Source organism: Cololabis saira, chromosome 21 (assembly GCF_033807715.1).
Source record: "Cololabis saira isolate AMF1-May2022 chromosome 21, fColSai1.1, whole genome shotgun sequence".
Classification (NCBI taxonomy): domain Eukaryota; kingdom Metazoa; phylum Chordata; class Actinopteri; order Beloniformes; family Belonidae; genus Cololabis; species Cololabis saira.
Window position 1 is genome coordinate 37,722,658 of NC_084607.1, and position 25,724 is coordinate 37,748,381.

A 25,724-nucleotide genomic window follows, 5' to 3' on the forward strand; every position below is an offset into this window, starting at 1 on the left:
GCACAGTCTTTAAGTTTGTCTACATTAGAAAAAGCCCACTTAAACTATATCAAATGGCCCATTCCCCCCAAAGTCAAGGAAACTCATTTTAAATTGATTAATAAAATGTATCCAACTGCTGAATTCTTGAGACATAGATTTAAATTTGAAGTTGACCCCTGTGTTTTTTGCAATGAATCTGAAGAATCACTTGATCACGTTTTTATTTTGAGTCCTGCCTCAAAATTTTTTTGGCGTGAAATTAGAAATTGGCTATCTTTAAAAATGAATGACATTCCAAATTTAGAATTCGTTAATATTATTTTTTATATAGATACTATTGACAAATCAGTGTCCTTGGTTAATGTAATTCTCTTACTGGCTAAATACCACATACATTGTTGTAAGTGGAGAAAAATGAAGCCCTCTTTCCATTTTTTTATAAATGATTTCAAAAGTTTTTTTGTTTCTTTAAAAAATATTAAGTCAAATAACTCTGCAAAAAAATTATTAACCGATATATCAAAGTATCTTTTATTTTAAGTCTCTTTCTGAAATGTCGATGCTATTTGCTTTAAAATGCCTTACAGCTCCTTTGTATTGACTTTACTTGTCTACCTTATTTTTGTTTATATGTCTCTTGTTCATGAAACCTCCAAGATGTTCTTTTTTCTTATTATATTTCCTCTACTAGCAGTTTTGTATAAAGTGTTTTTTTCTTGTTTAAAAAATTGTGTTCAATAAAAAAATAAAAAAGAATAAGGTAAATAAATTCTGGTCCACGTCACGTTCCGGTCACGTGACAGCTGTGTTTACGTGGTGACGTGTCCCAGACCGGACGCTAGCTTGAATGTTTGACAGCACCGGCTGTGGCGTCGGTGCTTTAATAATATTACTATCATAGTGTCGCTTTATTTTGCGTATATAAAAGCTCCATGAGTTCTTTTCCCCTGTTACTTCCTTTAATAATTCAGTACATGTGTTGTTGGTGGCTGTAAACCGAGCAGCTGCTGCAGCCAGGGAGCTGCTCTAATATCTTTAATATCTTTAATATCTGTAATATCCCGCATCTGCTTCCTTTGTTACTGGACATAAAGTGTAATATTAAACGTCTAACTATAGGCTTTAAAGGATATCGTACCAAGTAAGTGAATACAATTACAGATCTACACAGCTACATAAGAGCCCTGTTCCTTTTAGCGACGTGTTTTCAATTTCCCAGGAATAAAATAAATACAAGACATGACATTAATGTACAGGACTGTCTCAGAAAATTAGAATATTGTGATTTTCTGTAATGCAATTACAAAAACAAAAATGTCATACATTCTGGTTTAATTACAAATCAACTGAAATCAAACTGAAAACTCAAATATCCTATCTCAAAAAAATAGAATATTCTGGGAATCTTAATCTTAAACTGTAAACCATAATCAGCAATATGAAAATAATTAAAGGCTTGCAATATTTCAGTTGATTTGTAATGAATTTTTGTTTTTTTAATTGCATTACAGAAAATAGAGAACTTGATCACAATATTCTAATTTTCTGAGACAGCCCTGTATGTACACATCCCTTATGAGTGTTGCTTTTCTTCCAGAGCTTGCATAAAGTTGCTGTTTACCAGTTTGAGCAATGGCCAGTCCAAATGATCTACAGTTTCAAGGTAATGATCACAAGTAACTTTACATTTCTTTGTTACATATTTTTGTCTGGAAATGGTAACCTGTTGAATACTAAGTGTAACTGAAAGCTGCAAGGTTTTAGAGAGGCCACCGTGCCAAGTGTGTCTGAGAGAGCCAGCTAGAGAAGCCCTGAAGCCCCATGGTTCATTATTGATCATTATGGATCATTATAGATATCTGCTGCTGTGGTCAATACCAAATGATCCGCACGAATAGGGATGGGAATCGAAAACCGGTTCTTGTTGAGAACCGGTTGCCAGTGTTTCAATTCCTTGGAATCGTTTGCCTTTTTTGCAAATGATTCCCTTAGCAATTCCAGTGGAAGCAGGAAAACATGGCGACAAAGCGGCATAAACGCTCGAAAGTTTGGTTACATTTTACCAAAAAGGCTGACAACAGGGCGACTTGTTGTTCTCCACAGCTGGACACATAAGTCCAGAAAGATCGCGTATCCTTCCTGAAAAAGCATAGATTCTTATTTTTCTGCAAAATAATTGTTAATTCTTCATAGTTGATGGTTGCAGAATTGCACAATGCACAGATCCATTGGACTTGAGTTGATTGTATTTGTCACTGGCTGACATGGTTTTATTTTTGAGTGCTCAGCTCAGATATCCATTTAAAAATGAGAATTGTAATTTCTATTAGAGAAGAATATTTATTTTATTATTATTATTATTATTATTATTATTATTATTATTATTATTATTATTATTATTTTATTTTTGTTTATTTATTTATTTTTATTTTTTTTAAACAAATATTTTTTCTGGGGACCCCCTGGCCCACCATGGAGGAGCCCAAGGCTGGGGGCCTCTTAAGACCTCACTGTTGACCTCAATTGTATTTTTTTGTTCAAAGATATAAAACAAAGTTGATGCTAATCGACCTGTTTGTTCTCCTTTTTTTTCCAAATGAGAATCGATAACAGAATCGATAAAGAATCGAATCGTTAGACAGAATCGAAAATGGCGTCGGAATTGGAAAAATCTTATCAATTCCCATCCCTACGCACGAAGCTAGAAAAGGATAAAAATCTCACATCTTTAGGGATCCATCAGTCCACAGTTAGATCAAATGTCTTCACGTGAACAGTTTTGTACTGTTAACTCTTCCTAGACGTGATGCCCAGGCTTAATGATGGTAAGTGCACAACACAGAACCCTGAGGGAAGTATAGAAGAATGCAGATCTGCGAGCTGGAACAGTAGTACTGATTCACGCGTGTACTACACACAAGTCACTGAACAAGGGTGAACATCATGGAGGAAACCACTGGTCTCTAAAAAAACTGTCTGGGAAAAAGAAAAAAAAAATCTGTCTGAATTTTACCACAGAGCTCGTTGGCAGTCAGCTACAGTATGTAACAGGGCAAATGCGAATGATAAATCCCCATACATTTACTATTATCAATGAAAGTTAAATCACTACCTAACATTCTTACAGAATAAGACCACGTGGCTCTCAGCCAGCTGAAACCTTGTAGCGACTCACAAAACCAGATGGACCAGGACAATAATCCTTATCACTGAGTTTAATCCACCACAAAATGGCTCCTGAAAAAGAGAACGTGCCTTTTGGCGTGGTCCAGCCTGAGGCCAGGCTTCAGGAGAGCCGTGCACACCACACATCCTACACATGTCAGAGCTGGAGCAGTTCTGGAGAGAGGAATGGTCCAAAAAGGCAAGCATTTGCTACAAGGGTTCATGTACCTTTTCCTTAAGTACTGTCATTGGATATGTTCAATAAAATTCAAAAATGTTTAGAACCAACATAAGCATATTGTTTGTCTACAGGACTGTCTCAGAAAATTAGAATATTGTGATTTTCTGTAATGCAATTACAAAAACAAAAATGTCATCCATTCTGGATTCATTACAAATCAACTGAAATATTGTAAGCCTTTTATTATTTTAATATTGCTGATCATGGCTTACAGCTTAAGAAAACTCAAATATCCTATCTAAAAAAATTAGAATATTCTGGGAATCTTAATCTTAAACTGTAAGCCATAATCAGCAATATTAAAATAATAAAAGGCTTGCAATATTTCAGTTGATTTGTAATGAGTCCAGAATGTATGACATTTTTGTTTTTTTTAATTGCATTACAGAAAATAAAGAACTTTATCACAATATTCTAATTTTATGAGACATCCTGTATTATTGTGACTTATATAATCAGATCATATTTGTAGTCAAGTTGATGCAAAAGAAAAGGCACATTCTTTTTCTGAAGTTCAGGCATCAGAAAATCAGTGACTGGATCAGAACTGACTTGGAGCAGAACTTTGTTTTGCATACTTGGTGGGTCTGGGACAATGCTGCTGGGCTGATTTCAGCACCAACTTGAACCTGTAGCCTTTTCTCTTGTCTGTAGAGTTTGATGAAGCAGCAGAGCTGTTGTCAGCTGACCCGGGGGCCTCCACCCTCAGCATGTCTGCATCAAACACCCCCGCTTCATCTGGGCCGGCAGAACCCGGGGTGGACGTGAAGCTAGATATGTCAGACGACGACGAGGATGAGGAGGAGAGTTCAGAGGTGAAGAGTTTGTGTTGACCACATGACAGGTTGAACTTGAGTATGTGACATCCTTTAGGCCAGGGGTCGGCAACCTGCGGCTCTAGAGCCACATGCGGCTCTTTAGCGCCGCCCTAGTGGCTCCTGGAGCTTTTTCAAAAATGTTTGACATTTTTTTTCCTCTTTTTCTTTGTTTTTTCCTTTTTTTTCCTCTTTTTTTCTTCTTTTTTTCTTTTTCTTCGTTTTTTTTCCTTTTTTTCTTCCTTTTTCCTTTTTTAATTTTGACTTTTTTCTCGAAATTTTGACTTTTTTCTCGAAATCTTGACTTTTTTCTCGAAATTTTGACTTTTTTCTCGACATTTCGACTTTTTTCCTCAACATATCGGCTTTTTTTCTCGACATTTCGACTTTTTTCTCGACATTTCGACTTTTTTCTCGACATTTCGACTTTTTTCTCGACATTTCGACTTTTTTCTCAAGATTGCACTTCAACTTTAATCTTGACATTTCGACTTTTTTCCTCAACATATCGGCTTTTTTTCTCGACATTTCGACTTTCTTCTCGTAATTTCGACTTTTTTCTCGACATTTTGACTTTATTTCTCGACATTTCGACTTTTTTCACAGAATTTTGACTATTTCGTCGACATTTCGACTTTTTTCTCAACATTTAGACTTTTTTCTCGAAATTTTGACTTTTTTCTCGACCTTTTGATTTTTTTCCCGACATTTCGACTTTTTTCTCAACATATCGACTTTTTTCTCGACATTTTGACTTTTTTCTTGACATTTGGACTTTTTTCTCGACATTTCGACTTTTTTCTCGAAGTACATAATGAAAAAAAAATCTTCCCCCAGCTCTAACTAATATAGATTCATGCAGCATGTGTCGTCTTCATTCTAAGGCTGATACAAGACTTTTCATTTTTTGCGGCTCCAGACATATTTGTTTTTTGTGTTTTTGGTCCAATGTGGCTCTAAAACATTTGGGGTTGCCGACCCCTGCTTTAAGCTGACAGCAGTGAACATGCTGTACGTCTGTGCTTCCAGCTTTTAGGACGACAGAAACCAAGTGGTGGGTTCTGGACATTTGAATACTATCAGTCTTTCTTCAATGTGGACACAGCTCAGGTATGAGGTCACGTGCAGCACAAGCACCCTCTCTGAAAATATATGGTCGGACGTAGGCTGAGTTAAACGTTTATCTGTTTGTTTGAATTGACCTCCCATCATGTAATCCAGGTACTGGACAGAGTAAAGGGGTCCGTGATGCCACTAACAGGAAGAAATTTCATCAAACACCACCTGAGGACAAACCCAGATCTATATGGTAAGATAATAGAGACTTGTTGAAGTACGACGCCCTCCCTTTCTGTGCTCACCTTCCATTGGGAAAGAACTGTAGCAAGCACTGAGGTCCAGTAGAACCAGTATGGACACTAGTCCCTTATCTGAGGTCCAGTAGAACCAGTATGGACACTAATCCCTTATCTGAGGTCCAGTAGAACCAGTATGGACACTAATCCCTTATCTGAGGTCCAGTAGAACCAGTATGGACACTAATCCCTTATCTGAGGTCCAGTAGAACCAGCATGGACACTAGTCCCTTATCTGAGGTCCAGTAGAACCAGTATGAGGTCCAGTAGAACCAGTATGAGGTCCAGTAGAACCAGTATGAGGTCCAGTAGAACCAGTATGGACACTAGTCCCTTATCTGAGGTCCAGTAGAACCAGTATGAGGTCCAGTAGAACCAGTATGAGGTCCAGTAGAACCAGTATGGACACTAATCCCTTATCTGAGGTCCAGTAGAACCAGTATGGACACTAATCCCTTATCTGAGGTCCAGTAGAACCAGTATGGACACTAATCCCTTATCTGAGGTCCAGTAGAACCAGTATGGACACTAATCCCTTATCTGAGGTCCAGTAGAACCAGTATGGACACTAGTCCCTTATCTGAGGTCCAGTAGAACCAGTATGAGGTCCAGTAGAACCAGTATGAGGTCCAGTAGAACCAGTATGGACACTAGTCCCTTATCTGAGGTCCAGTAGAACCAGTATGAGGTCCAGTAGAACCAGTATGGACACTAATCCCTTATCTGAGGTCCAGTAGAACCAGTATGGACACTAATCCCTTATCTGAGGTCCAGTAGAACCAGTATGGACACTAATCCCTTATCTGAGGTCCAGTAGAACCAGTATGGACACTAATCTCTTATCTGAGCCCATAAGAAGGTAATTTGTGACTCGAAAGTTTGGTTACATTTTACCAAAAAGGCTGACAACAGGGCGACTTGTTGTTCTCCACAGCTGGACACATAAGTCCAGAAAGATCGCGTATCCTTCCTGAAAAAGCATAGATTCTTATTTTTCTGCAAAATAATTGTTAATTCTTCATAGTTGATGGTTGCAGAATTGCACAATGCACAGATCCATTGGACTTGAGTTGATTGTATTTGTCGCTGGCTGACATGGTTTTATTTTTGAGTGCTCAGCTCAGATATCCATTTAAAAATGAGAATTTTAATTTCTATTAGAGAAGAATATTTATTTTATTATTATTATTATTATTATTATTATTATTATTATTATTATTATTATTATTATTATTATTATTATTCTTTTATATTTATTTTTAAAACAAATATTGTTTTCTGGGGACCCCCTGGCCCACCATGGAGGAGCCCAAGGCCGGGGCCTCTTAAGACCTCACTGTTGACCTCACTTGTATTTTTTTGTTCAAAGATATAAAACAAACCAGTGCTGTCTCTGTGCTATGATGCATTCTGAACCCTGACTGAAAGACTTCAAACAGATCATTTCTATACATATGGTCACATAACTGACTTGCAACTACTTTTTCCAGAATTTTAGATATAAATGGAAGGTTAGAAATTGGTCTATAATTAGCTAAGATGTCTGGGTCAAGAGAAGGTTTTTTAAGTAAAGGTTTAATTACTGCCACTTTGAAAACCTGTGGTACATATCCTAAGTTTAGGGATAAGTTGATTTGGTCCAGTATTGTCGTACCAATAAGAGAAAAAACATGTTTGAATAGTGGAGTCGGGATGGGGTCTAACATACATGTGGTTTACTTAGCTCTATTGACGAGTGAGGTCAGCTCAGGGAGGTCTATAGCAGTGTTTCTCTTTTTTTTTTTTTTTTTTTTTTTTTTTTTTTTTCTTACCTTGTCTGCACACATATTATTGATTGATACCATGACGGTAGAACCAAAAGTGTATATATGTGCATTATTACTATATGTAATATATACATATATATACGCACACATATGCGTACACATACATAAATATACACATACAAACCCAGTGTTTTTTTTTTTTTTTGGGGGGGGGGGGGGGGGGTGACGACATCCACTGCCAATCCAGGAAGCAGGAACACACGGAGACACACGTCAAGCACTGGAAATCTGCAACAAAAAAACCACAAACAAAGCACGAAACCGGCACGGAGCCATCCAAAACACGAACAGCAATCGACCTAAATCTTGAGATCTGATCGCAGTCTGAGCTAAGCTATCGCTACCGCTACCTAAACCCAAAAACTAGAGAGCCAGCATGCAGGTGAACAAGCCAGTGTGTATGTCTATGTGTGTGTGTGTGTATGTATATGATCATGCATGTGTGTGTGTGTGTGTGTGTGTGTGTGTGTGTGTGTGTGTGTGTGTGTGTGTGTGTGTGTGTGTGTGTGTGTGTGTGTGTGTGTGTGTGTATGCATGTGACTAAATGACTATATGTGTGTGTGTGTGTGTGTGTGTGTGTGTGTGTGTGTGTGTGTGTGTGTGTGTGTGTGTGTGTGTGTGTGTGTGTGTGTGTGTGTGTGTGTGTGTGTGTGTGTGTGTGTGTGTGTGTGTGTGTGTAATAAACCAAACAAAGCTCCACCTGAAGTGTATCTATAGTGGGGGAGGGGGGGGAGCAACCCCGCCACCCGCGAGACCAGAGGCCGACAAGGAAGAGCCCGGAACCCAGGCCACCGGCAACCCCACAGAGGGGAGAAGTAGGAGGGAGGCAACCCACCGCCTGCGAGGCCCCCCCCCCACCCGGCGGCGGCCGAGGGGGCCCGCGGGCGGGGCCCCCACGGCGCGGAAAGAAGCAGCCAGGGATCCCGCGGCGGCGGACCGCGACCCAGGCAATCCCCGGCCACCCGGTCCGGGCCGGACACGCGGCCAGGAGGCCCTCACCCTTCAGGCCAACGACCCCCACCCGGCAGGGGGCCAGCCTGCCCGGAGAGACAGAGCCGCCCCGGCCGCCGACGCGGGCAGGCGCACCCGTCCCCCACGAAAGTGGCCCTCCAAGACCAGAGGGGCGCCCCGCCGTAGAGGCAGCGGGGGGGACCGGAGACGGGCCCGGAGAGAGGGAACCCCCCAACAAGGCGACACCCGCGCAGGCCCGACAACGGAGGGCCCCAGACCCAGGCATCCCATTCATTCATCCATTCACCTATTCGATACCTATACTAATAATAATATAATATACTATACATAATAATAATAATAATACTAATAATAATACTAATAATAATACTAATAATAATAATAATAATAACCATCTTTGTATAAAATAATATTGATAAATTATTAAGTTTTTGATGTCCTGCCAATGGAGGCTCAAATCCTCCATGGCAGGACCCTTCCATACCGCATTCCCACCGACACAGACATACAATCACGCACCGTTTCCCCCTCCCCGGGGGGATCCAGCACCGCCAGAAGGCACCCCAGGCTGCACGGCGGGCCCCGCCAGGCCCGGGTAACCCGACCCACCCGTCCCAGGCCCAGGCCGGCGAGGGAACGCGGGTGATGTGGGACCCCCTCCCGCCCCTTGTGTTGAGTGCATGTGATTAATGCCATAAAAACAGGGAGGAGGGAGGGCCAAGTATCGCTTGACACAGACCCCCCCCCCTCCCGAACTACGTGTCCTTGTCAAATGTATTTATTAAGTGTTGAATGTGCAGTGTCTATTTTGCTGTTAAAACCGTGAGGCGGGGAGTGCCAGGCCCCGCGGGACAGTGCCCCCCACGACCCGGACCCCCCGCCTTTCGCCTATGTGCGTATGAATCGTGTAGGGGGGGCAAGAGGGGGAGCGGAGGCCGAAGCCAGGAAGCAGGACCAGCAAAGCCGGCCCTGATAAGACACCCGCGTCCCCCCACCGGCCGTCCAGTAGACGGGGGCCGGCCCCCCGAGCCGGGCAAGGGCCCCACCGTACCTCCAAGGGCGCCCCCGGCACCGCCGGAGCCCCCAGACGGAGGGGGAAACGGTCCAACATCCTCCCATTCATACTGACAACATAAGACATAGATACCTGGGAATGGTGCCACCCCGCCGTCGCGCCCGCCCGTGCACCCCCCGGTCAGGGGAGGCCCGCTCCCCGGACCCGGCCCCACCCCCCCCCGAGGCCACCCCGGCGGACACCCCAAGGGTCCCGGAGTCCCCACATCCGCAGGGGCACTTGGCCCCCGCCCAGCGACGGAGGACCAAGGCAGCAATGCCCCCCCAGCGCAGACAGCCACCCCCCACCCAGGCAGGGCCGGGCCCTCCGGGTGGGACCCCCACGTCCACGGCCCCGCCCCCCCCGGGAGGCCCGGAGACGCCCCAGCCACAGCCCCCCGCCCGAGCCCTCCCCAGCCACCCCCCCCCCACCGCCATGAGGTAACCCCCCCCACAGGCCCCCAAGGCCCCCACCGGCTAGGGACAGGGCCCCGCGGCCCCCCCCACCGCCCCCCAGGGGCCACCCGAGGCCCGCGCCCCAGACCCCCCAAGCCGACCCCCAACCCCAAGGGCTACGAGATCACCACCCCCCCGCCCCCACTAGGTAACGAAGCCAATAAACGGGGACCACAGAGAGTGCAATTCAGCCGAATGTTGTTCAGTGGAGGCAGACATTATCTCACTACTAATATGATCTGATAAAAGATTCCTAAAATGGTTGATACATAAACTGGATTTTTGTTTCCAATTTACTAGAATGGTTTTCTTTGCGATACATAAGGCAGTGAGAACCCGGTGTGTCCAATTAGGATCTATTTGAGTGTCTCCCAGGTGACCTAATATACATACCGTGGGGCACACTGGGATTCTGTGGTTGATCCATGTGGATAAATCCTCACAAATCTCCTTCCAGAACCTCTGTACCGGTGTACAGAACCATAAAGCATGCATATAATTATCTGGGGTGTTCTCTGTGCACTGTGAACAGATATTAGAGGTGACAAAGCCCATCTGGAACATCCTTTGTCCAGTATAATGTATTCTATGAAGAACTTTGTACTGTATAAGTTGTAGGTTTGGGTTTTTAGTCATAGTAAACGTATTTAAGCATATTTGTGACCAAGAAAACTGGTCGGTATTAAGAGAGAGATCCGCCTCCCACTTAGAGATCGGGAGAGAGACTGAATCGTCCAGTTTAGACACTAACCTGTAGAGTTTTGATAACAACTTTAAAGTGCTTAGATTCAATAAATCTATTATCTTAGCGGGAAGTTGTAAATCTAATTGGCTAATTTTGTATGTTTTATTTATTATTGCCTTAAGTTGTTGATACTCTAAAAATTTATTCCTGCTAACTCCGTATTGAACAATAAGTGTATTGAAAGGTACAAACTGTCCTCCTACAATTACGTGCTGTAAGTACCGTATTCCTTGATCTCTCCATTGAACGAAGTTAACCATCTTTTTATCCTTTTTCACGATGTCTGGGTTGTTCCATATGGGTGTACGGTCACATGGAAAAAGTGAAATTTTAGCTATTTTAAGAAATTCCCACCAAGCTGATAAAGTTGTGCTAATATTAATGCTTTTGAAACATTGATGACGTTTGATACTTTGACTAATAAATGGTAACTCTGAGATTTCTAGTTCATTACAAAACACTTGCTCTGAGTCCAGCCATTGACTATCTAAAGGATGATCTTTTGACCATTTTACAATATACTGTAACTTACTGGCTATGAAGTAATACTGAAAATTAGGTAATTCTAAACCTCCATATTCTTTGGATTTTTGCAATGTCTTTAAACTAATACGTGGAGTTTTATTTTTCCACAGAAATTTTGATACATATGAGTCCAACGATTTAAACCAGGAAAGAGGGGGTTTGCATGGTATCATTGAGAAAAAATAATTTACTTTTGGTAAAACCATCATTTTAATGGTGGCTATTCTACCCATGAGCGAAATGGGGAGAGAGCTCCATCTGGAAAGATCATCTTCTATTTTCTTTATAAGCTGAACATGATTTAATTTTATTAACTCTGACAGCCTAGGGGAGATGTTTATGCCTAAATATCTAATGTTCCCTGATTGTAATTGAGTATTGGTTATATTCCTAAAATTGCAGTTAACACACAAAACAGTGGATTTAGACCAATTAATAGAATAATCAGACAGAGATGAAAATCCCTCTATAAGTGCAATTGTCTGTGATAGTGAAGATCGTGAGTTCTGGAGGAAGAGGAGTACGTCATCCGCATAAAGACTTATTTTGTGCTCTAATATTTTACATTGTATACCTTTAATATTTTGATTTTGTCTAATAGCTGCTGCTAAAGGTTCAATAAATATTGCAAATAATGAGGGAGAGAGAGGGCAACCCTGTCTAGTGCCTCTTTGCAAGGTAAAACTTGTAGAGATTTGATCATTTGTCCTTACACGTGCCTTGGGAGAGCTGTATAATATTTTTATCCAGTCTATGAAAGATTCGCCAAATCCAAATTTATGCAAAGTTGCCAATAGAAACTTCCAATTTACCTTATCAAATGCTTTTTCCGCGTCTAAGGATATAATAGTAGTCTCCTGTTTATTGATACTCGAATAGTCTATAATATTTAATAATCTGCGAATATTAGTAGACGAATGTCTACCTTTAATGAAGCCTGTTTGATCCGGATGTATAATAGAAGGGGTGACTCTTTTCAGACGTTCAGTAATGGCCTTGCTAATTATTTTAAGGTCTACATTTATCAATGAAATTGGGCGGTAGCTCGATGGGAGCAAGGGATCCTTGTCCGGTTTTAATAAAAGACTAATATTAGCAGAGTTCATATTTAAGGGTAAGCTTTTATTCTCCCTAGCATTTAGAATCATTTTATAAAATGTTGGTGCTAATATACTCCAGAATTCCTTGTAAAATTCAGCTGGGAAACCATCTGGGCCCGGAGCTTTATTATTGGGCATATGTTGAAGAGCTTCAGCAGCTATAGCAGTGTTTCTCAATCCTGGTCCTCGAGTACCACTGTCCTGCATGTTTTAGATGCTGCCCTGCTTCAGCACACCGTGATACAAGTACCTGTGTCATCAACACTGTGCAGACCTTGGTGACAAGCTAATTAGGACCTTTAATTAGAATCAGGTGTGTTGGTGCAGGGAAACATCTAAAACATGCAGGACAGTGGTACTCGAGGACCAGGATTGAGAAGCACTGGTCTATAGGATCAAAACGGGCTATAGTGGGGGTCGGTGAGCCGCATGCAGCTCTTTAGTGGCGCCCTAGTGGCTACCTGAAGCTTTTTCAAAAATGTTTGACCTTTTCCTTTTTTTCTTCTTTTTTTCCTTTTTTTCTTCTTTTCTTCCTCTTTTTTTCCTTTTTTTTCTTTTTCTTTTTTCGTCTTTTTTTTTCTTTTTTTCCTTTTTCTTTTTTCCTTTTTTTCTCTTTTCTTTTTCCTTTCTTATTCTCGACATTTCGACTTTTTTCTCGAAGTGCATAATGAAAAAAAAAATCTCCCCCCAGTTCTAACTAATATAGAAACATGCAGCATGTGTTGCCTTCATTCTAAGGCTGATACAAGACTTTAAATTTTTTGCGGCTCCAGGCATATTTGTTTTTTGTGTTTTTGGTCCAATGTGGCTCTAAAACATTTTGGATTGCCGACCCCTGGTCTATAGTCAAGTCAGAGCCTAGGGAAGTCGCTAAAGCTGAAGAAATGCCCACAATCGACTGGTTGATTTCTTCTCTAATTCTCGTGATTTTACTGTTAAAGAAGCTCATAAAGTCTTCATTACTGAGAGCTGCAGGAATGCACGGCTCAACAGAGTTGTGACTCTTTGTCAGCCAAACTCATAATACACGTTTAAGCACCTTGTCATTTCTCCTGAGTAAAATATGGTGAAAGCAAAATAAAAAGTGCAAACTGAAGATGTTTTTATTCAGTAGCTCTTTTAGAATGGGTTGGACTTCACCTGTGCACATGTGTGTTCCTGCAGGTCCGTTCTGGATCTGCGTGACGCTGGTGTTCTCCATGGCCATCAGTGGGAACCTGTACACGTGTCTGAGTGGGAAGGGAGACCCCAGCTACCACTACAGACCCCAGTTCCACAGAGGTCAGTCCTGCTCAGCTCTGGTGGGGGGTTGGTTCTGGTCCTGGGGAGTGACCGGTCTGCCGTGTTCTGCTCTGTCTGCTGCCAGTAACCATCGCTGCAGTGGTGATCTTCTTGTATGCTTGGCTGGTGCCAGCTGCTCTGTGGGGGTTCCTGGCCTGGAGGCAGAATGAGAGGCAGATTGTAGGCTACTCCTTCCTGGAGACGGTGTGTGTCTACGGCTACTCCCTCTTCATTTACATCCCCACATCGGTGAGTATGACCGCCTTCGGAATCAGATCGAATCAAATCTTAATAATGGATTCTAAATCTTAAGAATGGGAATGGAATCTATTGTTGACATTTAAATGGATCCCCAGCCCTGGTTGAGGGGATTGTGTAGCGTTGACTGAGGAGGAGTGAGGAACAGATGTTGGATGGAGAAAGGTTTCTTGTATATTTGTAATGATTTTATTTCCTCCTCCATTTGAAGTCTGGAGTGGCGAATGAGCCAGCTATCATCTGGTGTCAGAGAACATTCATTAGTAAATACTTGTCTAAAAATGATATCAGACAGCTGGTCCCATCCGACAAGAGTAGCCGCCATCGTTCAGTCGGCGTCTTCAGGTAAAAATATACTGTCAAAAAAGTGGAAAAAAGCAACCACTGGCATCCATTTCTGGAGGAATTGTGTGTTTTCTGTAAAAGAAGAAACCCCCCCTCCCAACATGCTGCAGCATGTGTCAGCATGCTTTGAACTGTGCATGAAATTCCTCATTCTCACCGCTTGGTCGTAGTGTTTCTCTCTGAAAAAGCAGTTTCTGGTGAGGTTTACATTTAAAATGAAGGGATTTTCCCATAATATGTTAGTTTTTAGGCAGCACGGTGGCTTAGTGGTTAGCACTGTTGCCTCACAGCAAGTAGGTCCCCGGTTTCACTCCCAGGCCCAGCAGGGTCTTTCTGTGTGGAGTTTGCATGTTCTCCCCGTGCTTGCGTGGGTTTCCTCCCACAGTCCAAAAACATGCATAGTAGGTAAATTGATTACTCTAAATTCCCTGCAGGTGTGAGTGTGAGTGTGTCTGGTTGTCTGTTTATCTATGTGCCCTGCGATGGACTGGTGACCTGTCCAGGGTGAACCCCTGCCTCTCACCTGAGATTAGCTGGGATAGGCTCCAGCAGAGCCCCGTCACCCTGGATGGATGGATGGATGGATGGATGGATGGATGTTTTTAGGAGGAGGAGTCAAAACACTGAAGTTCACACCATGTCCATACTGTGTTTTACGCGTTTGGATTGGATGTGATTATTAATTATCAGCTATAATGGCAACTATGTTCTCCATTGATCCATTATGGACAAGCTAAATGAAAGGAAAACATACATTATTTGTGGAGACTTTAATATTGATTTATTAAATGTATCCAAACATAATCATACATCAAGTTTTTTAGATGCATTATACAGCAGAGGTTTATTCCCACTGATCACTAAGCCCAGTAGGATAACATCAGGATGGATGGATGATTTAAAGGGCTCTATAAACATATTTCAGTTTAAAGAAAAATGTAAAGAGAAAAATATTAGCAATGTATGGATGAAATAGTTAAGATTTATAATATATGCGTATGGAGACACACAATCTATTTTAGATTTTTTTGTTTTCCTTTCTTTGTGATGTTAACTGAGTAATTGTGCAGACCATCTGTTATTATTGTTATTATTATTATTTAGTTTTGAGGGAGGTTATTTCTGGTTATGGAATATGCTTTTGATTGTGTTGTCATTTTACTTGTTTGTTTTTTGTTTGCATATTTCCATGATCGGAATAAATAAAAATGAAATGAAATTATTGGCTTAGTTTGTAAAATGCCAGTTAGGAAATAAAGAGTTACTGAACCAAGCAAACAAACGCAGGATGTCTGAATTGTCATCTCCAGGTTCTGTGGATCATCCCGTACGACTGGTTGCAGTGGACACTGGCCCTGGTTGCCATGGTGATTTCTAGCTCAGTCCTGGTCCTCACCTTCTGGCCGGTTGTGCGTGAGGACACCAGAGTGATGGCCGCGGCGACGGTTATGACCGTCATTGTTTTACACGCACTGCTGGCAGTCGGCTGTAAGGTCAGTCCGGTGTGGGGGAGGAGCCTCTTAAAAGTGGAACACATTTAACCATCAAAAGGTGAAACTTCTCTTTTCTTTTCAGCTCTTTTTCTTTCAAAAAGGGAATCCCCCACCGTCACCGGCCCCGACAACCCTGTCCATTCACACGACCGTGGTTACCAAACCCCACTGACCAATGAGAAAGGACCACCATGACGACCATGAAGAGTTCAACATGTTAAACCTCTGTGACTGTGAGCTGGTTGGAAATAAGGCTAACTACTTCACTTAAATAATATTTATACCGCGGTGGGTTAAAATGTCAAGCACTCTGATTTACCAGAATCCCCTGCATCTAAGACTGCTGGATGACACTCATTAACAGTTCAGGTTGCCACAAGTCATTCCTTATGATGATTGTTATTATTATCATTATTATTATTGTTAAATTGTTGTTAAAACAATCAGTGTGATTAAATGAAGGAACTGAAATCATCACCTCGGGTAACATTAGCACCAGGAAGTGTTTGGTTCTCCCTTCCAGTTGGTTCAGAATAATGTGACCACGCTAGTGTTAATAATATATAAGGAAAGGAAGCCGCGCCTAAGCGCCGCGCCTAGGCGCCGCACCTAAAGGCCACGCCTAAGCGCCGCGCCTAAGCGCAGCGCCCAGGTGCCGCGCCTAAAGGCCGCGCCCAGGTGCCGCACCTTAAGGCCGTGCCTAAGCCTAAAAGGTCTAAGCGCTGCGCCCAGGTGCCTTAGATTAAGGCTGTGCCTAAGCGCCGCGCCTAAGCGCCGCGCCTAAGTACTTGAGTGGAGTAAAACTGGAAATGCTGACATTTTGATGCACCATATCACCTCTGGTCAAGCAACGTCACAGAAGTTCTTGATTCCCTTCAATAGTTTCAGTTAAGTTATGTCTAAAGAGTTATTTATTCACTGCTGTGTTACTACTGAAAGTTTTTGTTAATAAAATTACAATAGTTTTCTCATTGTCTGTAAATACTCTTCTAGTCACCATCTGCAGATTTCCTCCTTGACTGATGAGGCTTATTTGGATTTACTCGTGTGTAATCATTTAGATCTCCAGTCAAAATATTGTTTTAGGAGGTTGATGTCCTCGCTCAGCGCTTGCTTCCAAGACGTTTAGGGCCAATCCCAATACACCCCCTACTTTCTACCACTACCCCTAAAAGAAGAAGCCACAAATTTTAGGGCCCTTGTAATCTTCCCAGCGCCCTGTCCCAATACTCCCACTACTACTTTTCAGCACCACCCCTAAATCTAGCTTGCAGAGCTAAAAGCAGTTTTAATTTCAGCTGTAGCGCTGTTAATATGCCACTTTATTAAGTTTTAATATTTTTTCAGGCGTAAAAGTAACCGTTAAGATCCCCAACCTGGGCTCAGTTTATCCAAATAACGCCTGTTAAGAAATTTGACCCGATGTTTCGGGAGAAGAGCCGCCGGCCCGGAGCAGCAGCAGCTCACGGCCGGGTCAACCTGCGCCGTCGTCCCGGGGAGAAACCTGCAGCTCTGTGGAGAATTACCGATGGCTGAAATAAATCATTTAGGAAGATAAATGTTGGTTTAATAGATGAAATCTAACAGTTGTAGCTACGCCTGTTAAGAAATTTGCTCAGAAAATTTCGGGATTTCCGCCTGCCGGCTCCAGAGCTGATTTATGGTTCCGTGTTAAATCGACGCGTAGGGTACGGCGTATGGTACGGCGCGCATCGCCGCGTAACCTACACCGTAGGCTCTGCGTTGGTGTAACGCGGAACCATAAATCAGCCTTTATCCTGCCGTGATCTTCGCAACAACGGGCAAAAGAGTGATTATGTACATTCACTGAGTGAATATAATGAAAGTAAAATATATATTTCTCGCTAGAAATGTAATGAAAAAGCATTTTTATGCAGAAACTAACTCAAAATATTGATTTTATTCACTAAAAAATAAGAAATCTCTGCCATGTTTTTTTTTAATTCAGTCCGCAAATGACGACAAAAAGCATTCTGGGAAATTTTTCTGGCCCTCGGTCAACTAGGGTGCATCTGAAATCCCTAGCTGTGTAGGGCCAGATTCATAGCCACTACCCTCGTTTTCAGCACTCCCCCTAAAGTAGGGGTAGGGGGGGGATTGGGACTGGGCCTTAGTACCGGTATCATCCATCTTCTCCGCTTGTCCAGGGGGGTGTCACGGGGCCGTTAGCCCTCTCCCCCCGTCTCTGAGGGACAGGAAACCTAGTTCTGCCACTTGTGTCTGTGATGCTGTCCTTTCTGCCACTAGCTCCCGGTGGAAGGAATAGACTGGTACATCAACATTTAATACCATAGTATCATTTAGTAAATGCTATGTACCGCTCTCTGAATGAAGGACCGTTCTGAGGCAACCAATATGTGAGAACAAGCATGAAACATCAGGACCGTATTCCAGCGGTTACAGGACAAGCAGGGAGCAAACTTCAGTGGGTGTGTTCTCCTCGTTCTCTTAAACCAGGGGTCTTCCACCTTTTCTAGGTAGTGGTGTCCCAATTCCTCTTTTCACCTAGGGGGAGTGGTTTTGGATTTGTTTTGGATGTTTCTGATATAATAGTTTTCAGAAACCACAAAGCTGTTATCTGGGTCATTTACACACTTTCAGATAAAGCTGAAGTGAAGATAGCAGAGCTGTTTTATGGGTCCGCGTTAAATCGTCGCAGAGCCTACGCCGTAGGTTACACGGCGACGCGCGCCGTACCCTACGCCGTAGGCTCTGCGTCGATTTAACGCGGACCCATAAGCTCTGGAGCCGGCAGGCAGAAATCTCTACATTTTCGTAGCAAATTTCTTAACAGGCGTAGCTACAACTGTTAGATTTCATCTATTAAACCAACATCTTCCTAAATTATTTATTTCAGCCAGCGTAATTCTCAACAGAGCTGCAGGTTTCTCGGGCTGTGAGCTGCTGCTCCCCGGGGCCGGCGGCTCTTCTCATCTCCGAAAACGTGGAGTCAAATTTCTTAACAGGCGTTATTTGGATAAACTGAGCCCAGGTTGGGGATCTTAACGGTTACTTTTACGCCTGAAAAAATATTAAAACCTAATAAAGTGGCATATTAACAACGCTACAGCTGAAATTAAAACAGCTTTTGGCTCTCAGATTCCTGATCAGGGTAGGAATGAAAACGAGGGGTAGGGGGAGAAATGGGACAGACACCTGGGCCAAGTGCCCTAAAATCTCCCCCTTCTTTTTTAGGGGGTAGGGAAGAAAAGAAGGGCGAGTGAAGAAAAGTAGGGGGAGAATTGAGATTGGGCCTAAATAGGAAATAGCCAAGTCAATTTCGCAACGAAGTTTCTTTTCTTAAACAGCTAGCTAGCTCGTTTTTCCACTTGACATTAGTCACATGACTCACGTCAGGGGAATCATTTATGTAGAGTTGTAGACTAGTTATTGTCAAAAGTAGATTATTATCGCCTGTTAATGGAGATATATATATATATATATATATATATATATATATATATATATATATATATATATATATATATATATATATATATATATATATATATATATATATAGCCTATATATTATTTATTTTTTAACTCTCAAATTATTTTGGTTAAAATTGCCTTTATTTCTTTTGAAGTTGGAGGACCTGCACTACGGACCCGTTTGAAGACCCCGGTCTTAAATTATTGGTCGGGGTTTTATCAGGAAACAGCCCCATCTCATGACCTGGTTGTGCTTTCAATGATCCTTCAGCCAAGTGTGTAAAAGCACAACATTTGATGAGGATTTAAACATCCATCTATTCATAACAATGAGACAATCTTTTAAAAATTGTACAAAAACAGTCGTAGCATTTAATGTCCACGAGTTGAACATTGTGACATTAGAAGAGGTTTTTATGGCTCTAAATGTTAATGCCTGCACAGCATGACTGTTTCCTCTTAATGTTCTTATTGACAGTATTTCTGTTCTTGGTTTTAATCCACACAGCTCTGGTGGAGTTGTACTGAAGATTCGTTTTTTTTTTATGTGCACAGTGTGCGTTAGCTAGGCATGAGTGGCTGTCCTGTGTGTGAACTCATTTCATGTTTATCATCCCAGTAAGTTTTATTCTCAACTCTAGAGAAGCTGAACATAAAGTGACCAGCACAAAGTTAAAAAACCAACCAGGCCGACTGTAAACAACTTCTTTATTTTGAACAGAATATTTCTATCAGAAGTAAATATGATCAATGGTGAACTTCATGTCAGTACATTTCAAAGATTCAGCATGATGACTACAGTATTATGCACTCTTTTTCTTGTAATTCTTTACCAATCATTGCAAAGTAGCTGTTGAAAGAAAATAAATAATCAACTGTATTCTGAAGAAAAGCAGGACGAAGCAGGTAAGTGGACGGGTCCAGCAACGATGGAAAGCTGAGCATTTTGTCTTCATACTTTTCCGGAAGCAGCGGGATCAGACGGGTCGGGATCAGACGGGTCGGGATCAGACGGGTCGGGATCAGACGGGTCGGGATCAGACGGGTCGGGATCAGACGGGTCGGGATCAGACGGGTCAGGATCAGACGGAGTCGTCTCCGAGGGAACGGGAGTGGCAGTCACCTTCCACAGCTCCTGTAACGCAGTAACAAGAACCTTAGTGCTTCAGGTGGAGTCCAGTTACACCCAGTACTGGAGTTGAGGGGGGATGAGGGGGGATGGCATCCCCCCTGAAATAAAAACGGTCCAAATCATCCCCCCTGTAAAACTGTCATCCCTCCTTTCCATCCCTTATGTCGTCTCATCAATGAATGTGGTTTTACTGCTATTTCAACATTTAGAGTCATCACCAGAAAAATAACTTATTTGACAATTTTCACCTGTTTCAAGTAAATTTTCACTTGAAATAAGTAGAAAAATCTGCCAGTAGGACAAGATTTATCTTGTCCTACTGGCAGATTTGTCTGCTAATTTCAAGTGAAAATCTACTTGAAACAGGTGAAAATTATTGTTTTTTTCCAGTGATGAGTCTTGTTTTAAGTGTAATGAGATTATTTTACTAAAATGAGACATTTTAACTAGAAATTAAAGCTGCAAGCAGCGATGAACGGGCCCTCGCACTCACGGCCACCGTCCCCCATAAGCATATCAGAAATGACACCACCCACAACTTCCTATGTCAGACCATTCAAAAGATATAGCAGAAAATAGGGACAACCAATCAGAAGAAGGGGCGGGACTAATTCAGGCCAATGAAGGTCAAGGACTCAATACAGAGTCTGATGACGCCACCCACTACTCTCTATGTCAAACCATTCAAGAGTGAATAGAAAGTTAATGTGCGTAGTCACAGCATGGAGACGCACATTTTGATGTATAACACACCTGGGTGCACGTTACGGTTCGGGCCGTATTAATTGTTGAAGGATTGGCATAAATTGCTCCAAAATTACGCGACTAATTCAGAATGTTCAAAATGGCCGACTTCCTGTTCGGTTTCGGCCATGAAGAGACTTTTCTTTAAGTTGCGATATGATACAGGTGTGTACCGATTTTCGTTCATTTACGTCACACCGTATTGTGGGGCTTGAGGCACAAAGTTTTTTCTGTCTGAACCAACCAGATAAGGGTGGGCGCGCTTTTTGGCGTCTAGCGTCGCCACGGTAACACTTTTGAAAGAGAAAAGTAATGCCTGTTGTCGCAGGATGGAGACGCACATTTTGATGTATAACACACCTGGGTGCACGTTACGGTTCGGGCCGTATTAATTGCCGAAGGAATGGCATAAATTGCGCCAAAATTACACAATTAATTAAAAATAGCAGACTTCCTGTTCGGTTTCGGCCATGTTGCCAAGAGACTTTTCTTTAAGTTGTGACATGATACAGGTGTGTAGCGATTTTCATGCATGTACGTCAAACCGTATTGTGGGGCTTGAGGCGCAAAGTTTTCCGGGGGGCGCTGTTGAGCCATTTTGCCACGCCCATTAATACAAACCATTAAATATCAAATTTATCGCCAGGCCTGCCTTGCATGCAAAATTTGGTGACTTTTGGGGAACTATCAAATATGGACCAATCAGATGAAGGGGGGCGTGCTTTTTGGCGTCTAGCGTCGCCACGGTAACACTTTTGAAAGAGAAAAGTAATGCGCGTAGTCGGAGGATGGAGACGCACATTTTGATGTATAACACATCTGGGTTCACGATACGGTTCGGGCCGTATTAACTGCCGAAGGAATGGCATATATTGCTCCAAAATTACGCGACTAATTCAAAATGGCGGACTTCCTGTTCGGTTTCGGGCATGACGCCAAGAGACTTTTCTTTAAGTTGCGCCATGATACAGGTGTGTACCGATTTTCGTGCATGTACGTCAAACCGTATTGTGGGGCTTGAGGAACAAAGTCTTCTAGGGGGCGCTGTTGAGCCATTTTACCACGCCCATTAATGTAAACCATTAAATATCAAATTTTTCGCCAGGCCTGGCTTGGGTGCAAAATTTGGTGACTTTTTGGGCACGTTTAGGGGGGCAAAAAGGCCCTCCTTTCGTCAGAAAAATAATTAAAAAAAATAATAATATTACGAAGAATTCCTACAGATACAATAGGGCCTTTAAAGCTTACAGAAGGCTGCATTTAACTGCTGCTATGTCATTCCTGCAGTATTTCTGCAGGTGTTTTGGTCACTGCTATTATTTGTAATATATTATATTATTTGTAGTCAGCACAAAATATCTGTCCCCATATGATAAAATCCACCATCCCCCCTGATTGTTTTTTACAACTCGAGTACTGATTACACCAACTAAAATGACATGGCACTGAGTTCCTGGATGACTGTCATTGGTTATAAAAAAATAGTTTTTTTTTTAATATAAATATGTTTATCCTGATTTTTTTCCAATTTTCTTCACCCAGTGCTACTACTACTTTCATTTCCTACTACTGTCAATTACTACTACTGTCATTAACCAGACGCTTTTATCCAAAGCAACTTACATCTGAGAGAAGAACACGAGCAAGAAATCCCATAGTTCAGGTCCAGCTGGATCAGTGCTGGTCAGACTACTACTACTACTACTACTACTACTACTACTACTACTACTTTAATTTCTACAACAAATCCTGCCTTTAAGTCAGACCAAGCGTCAAGACTTTTGTATCTTCAAGCTTTCCCCGGCGTAGAAATTAAGTACATATAAATATCAGGAAACTGGATTCATGGTCAAATATTGATGTCCATGGACCACTGGTTCTTGGTAACTGTACCAAATATTAATGTCCATGGACCACTGGTTCTTGGTAACTGTACCAAATATTAATGTCCATGGACCACTGGTTCTTGGTAACTGTACCAAATATTAATGTCCATGGACCACTGGTTCTTGGTAACTGTACCAAATATTAATGTCCATGGACCACTGGTTCTTGGGGTAACTGTACCAAATATTAATGTCCATGGACCACTGGTTCTTGGTAACTGTACCAAATATTAATGTCCATGGACCACTGGTTCTTGGTAACTGTACCAAATATTAATGTCCATGGACCACTGGTTCTTGGTAACTGTACCAAATATTAATGTCCATGGCCCACTGGTTCTTGGTAACTGTACCAAATATTAATGTCCATGGACCACTGGTTCTTGGTAACTGTACCAAATATTAATGTCCATGGCCCACTGGTTCTTGGGGTAACTGTACGGGTCACTGTCAAGTCCAACTGCCTTTAATTTAAAGGGGACATATTATGAAAAACACGTTTTTTCTTGTTTTAACATATATAAAGTGGTCTCCCCTCACCCTGCCAGCAGAGGGGAGACAAAATCCCATGAATTTCTGCAAGGTCTGTGACCCCCGCACTACAGAATCCCCCAGTGTCACGTGATTTTTTTTGAGCCGATTAGAATCTGCTCCCGTCGTGAGTCACAACGGGAGCAGATTTCCATAGGTTCAGCCTCCGCTGCTGAAACCACGCCCACAACCAGCTCTCTCCGCCGGCTCGAGCTCCGCCATTGTTCAGAAGCGGTGGCTGTTTTAACAGCGAGGGAGAGTAGAAATGAGATTTTGAATCGACATTTACCCTCATAAAAGGATCAGTTCCAACAGCACGGACCCAGCAACTGCACACGAGTCAGCGGTAAGTTCCTTTTTTTTTTAATGTTATTTATATTTGTATGATCTTTGCATGGGCTAAGTATTTAGCTTAGCTTCGGAGCACCGGGGCCGCATACGGAGCTGCAGGAGCTGCTCACGGACCGGCCCGGCTCCAGTGTTCCCTAACGGAGCCACTCACTCGTTAGTTATTATTAGTAATATATTAGTAATACATTTTTTCTGTCTGGTTTCAGATCTTCCAAGCACCTGAAGCTGTTCAACGACCCTTCAGAAAACGCACGGTCCTTCCTTGAGCCAGCAATAGTGCATAAATGTTATTTATATACAACTCATATTTTATTTTTTTAACAATAAAGTTGCCATTTGTGAAAATTCAGTGTTGTGATTTCTTTACAGTTAACATGATTCATTTGTGGAATTGATTTTGTCGCAGAAGCTTCTCGCATGGGACACGTTTTGTGTACGACGCAGCCGGCTGCTCTGGCCGGAGCGAGGCTTATTCTCCTCCCCTCCTACACGTCATTCAAGCAGCCAATCAGCACAGAGCCTCATTATCATAGCCCCCCCCCCGCCCTGAAAATGAAGCACAGAAAAAGGCTTTAGAAGCGGAAAAAATAAAAACATGGCCCAGAGACTGAATTTCGGATTTATGTAGAAAAAACAAGCTTTAGATTGTTTTTAAGACATTCAAGGCCTGTTTAAAATATACATTAAATGCCATAATATGTCCCCTTTAAGCTGATAATTAGCTGTTATCCCATCTTCTCCACTAGTTGCAGCCATTTTTGCCAGTTGGATGTTTTGCCACTCAGTGTGAGTAAGGGGGCTGGTCCAGCAGACCCTCTATACCATGTTCTGGTGGAAAATCCTGCACCTTGGTTTCCCATGACCCCCTCAGACAGGTAACGTAGTAGACGTTCACTCTGGGTGCGCTGCCTTCTACTTATGCTCAATTAAGAGCAATGCCCAGGACTGACTTAGGTAGAGCACTGGGTGATGAAAATGGGAAAAAAAATCGGGGATAAAAAAAAAAACAACAAAAAACAATAAAGAAAAGCTTGTGTGAAGTTAATCACCAGAGGTTTTTTCTTACCAGTTGCTCAACTCGGTCATACAGCAGAAATTGTGTAAAGTTGGGTTGGACCTGTTCCACGCTGAACCTGTGGCCTCCCCCGGCCAGGTCCTGGAGCTGGGACAGGCAGCGCCGGAAATGATTGTAGGCGTCACAGGAAACATCCATGTGTTGCAGGGTAAAGTTCATCCTAAGGAGACATAGAGACACAGAGAGAGCATGTCTGGGTGACAGAAGTAACACTCAAGTAAACCAATCAGAGAGAAACTGGACAGCCCAACCATCTTTATCACCACCCAAGTTCACATTCTGCTGCATCTATTGGATTTGGTCTAAATGGACTGAGTACATGAAGCCTGGAAGATCTGACTTCATTTGAATGTGTGCTTTTTGTGATGACCTGATACCACTCTAATACGGTACTTTATTTCTTTTTCATTTTGCGAAGCTGTCACGATAAGGAGGAAAAAAAGCTCCCCCAGTTCTGTTGTTCATGTTACACAAACTAAAAATCTTGGAAAAGCATAATGATCAAAGACACTTGGACTTTTGTTTTTTTTTGTATACACCTTTCCCAATTTCATTGGGAACACATGGTTGAACTTTGGAGAAAGACATTGCAATGGTCCAAGGAGTGAATGTAATACTGTATATGGAAACAATTGCTCTTTCAAATAAACAGAAAATTTCAAAAAAAAAAAAAGTGAGTCAGTTTATAGAAACCAGGATTTTTCTGCAGCGTTTCTGCAGCGTGGTCAGTATTTGTACAGAGTATTCGTACCAGCTGATGTGGCCTCACCTTTTCTCTATGGATATGAAGATCACACAGGTGTGAGAGAAGTTGCTGCAGAGATGGTAGAGTGTCCGGAAAAGTCCGTCTGTGAGGTCGTCGTCATAGCAAACTGGACACACACACACACACAAAAGAATGCTGTATATTTCGTGGCTCTCTTTAAGTCAAACAACAC

At 42.3% G+C, this 25,724-nt stretch overlaps 2 protein-coding genes across 2 annotated transcripts in view; one reads left to right on the top strand and one right to left on the bottom strand.

The window, feature by feature from the left end:
• The first annotated feature begins 808 nt into the window (after positions 1 to 808).
• On the top strand, positions 809 to 16,878 carry yipf2 (Yip1 domain family, member 2). The gene is made up of 9 exons (XM_061711498.1): positions 809 to 1,123; positions 1,580 to 1,645; positions 4,043 to 4,203; positions 5,233 to 5,313; positions 5,425 to 5,512; positions 13,400 to 13,516; positions 13,602 to 13,765; positions 15,430 to 15,612; positions 15,695 to 16,878. The coding sequence occupies exons 2-9, from the start codon at positions 1,615 to 1,617 to the stop codon at positions 15,782 to 15,784; spliced, it is 915 nt and encodes a 304-aa protein (XP_061567482.1). The 5' UTR covers positions 809 to 1,123; positions 1,580 to 1,614; the 3' UTR covers positions 15,785 to 16,878.
• Positions 16,879 to 19,758: 2,880 nt separating this feature from the next.
• The window catches only part of mettl22 (methyltransferase 22, Kin17 lysine), a 33,623-nt gene continuing 27,657 nt past the window's right edge, over positions 19,759 to 25,724 (bottom strand). The window contains exons 10-12 of the mRNA XM_061711696.1: positions 25,556 to 25,658; positions 24,778 to 24,946; positions 19,759 to 20,202 (exon numbers count right to left, since the gene is read on the bottom strand). Of these exons, the coding sequence (XP_061567680.1) occupies positions 20,020 to 20,202; positions 24,778 to 24,946; positions 25,556 to 25,658 (455 nt within the window). The 3' untranslated portion in view covers positions 19,759 to 20,019. The remainder of the gene's footprint in view (positions 20,203 to 24,777; positions 24,947 to 25,555; positions 25,659 to 25,724) is intronic.

Coding starts and splice junctions, on each gene's coding strand:
- yipf2 (XM_061711498.1), top strand. CDS start 1,615: ATGGCCAGTCCAAATGATCTACAGTTTCAAG. Junction 13,517..13,601: donor CAGACCCCAGTTCCACAGAG/GTCAGTCCTGCT, acceptor GTCTGCTGCCAG/TAACCATCGCTGCAGTGGTG. Junction 13,766..15,429: donor TCATTTACATCCCCACATCG/GTGAGTATGACC, acceptor TGTCATCTCCAG/GTTCTGTGGATCATCCCGTA.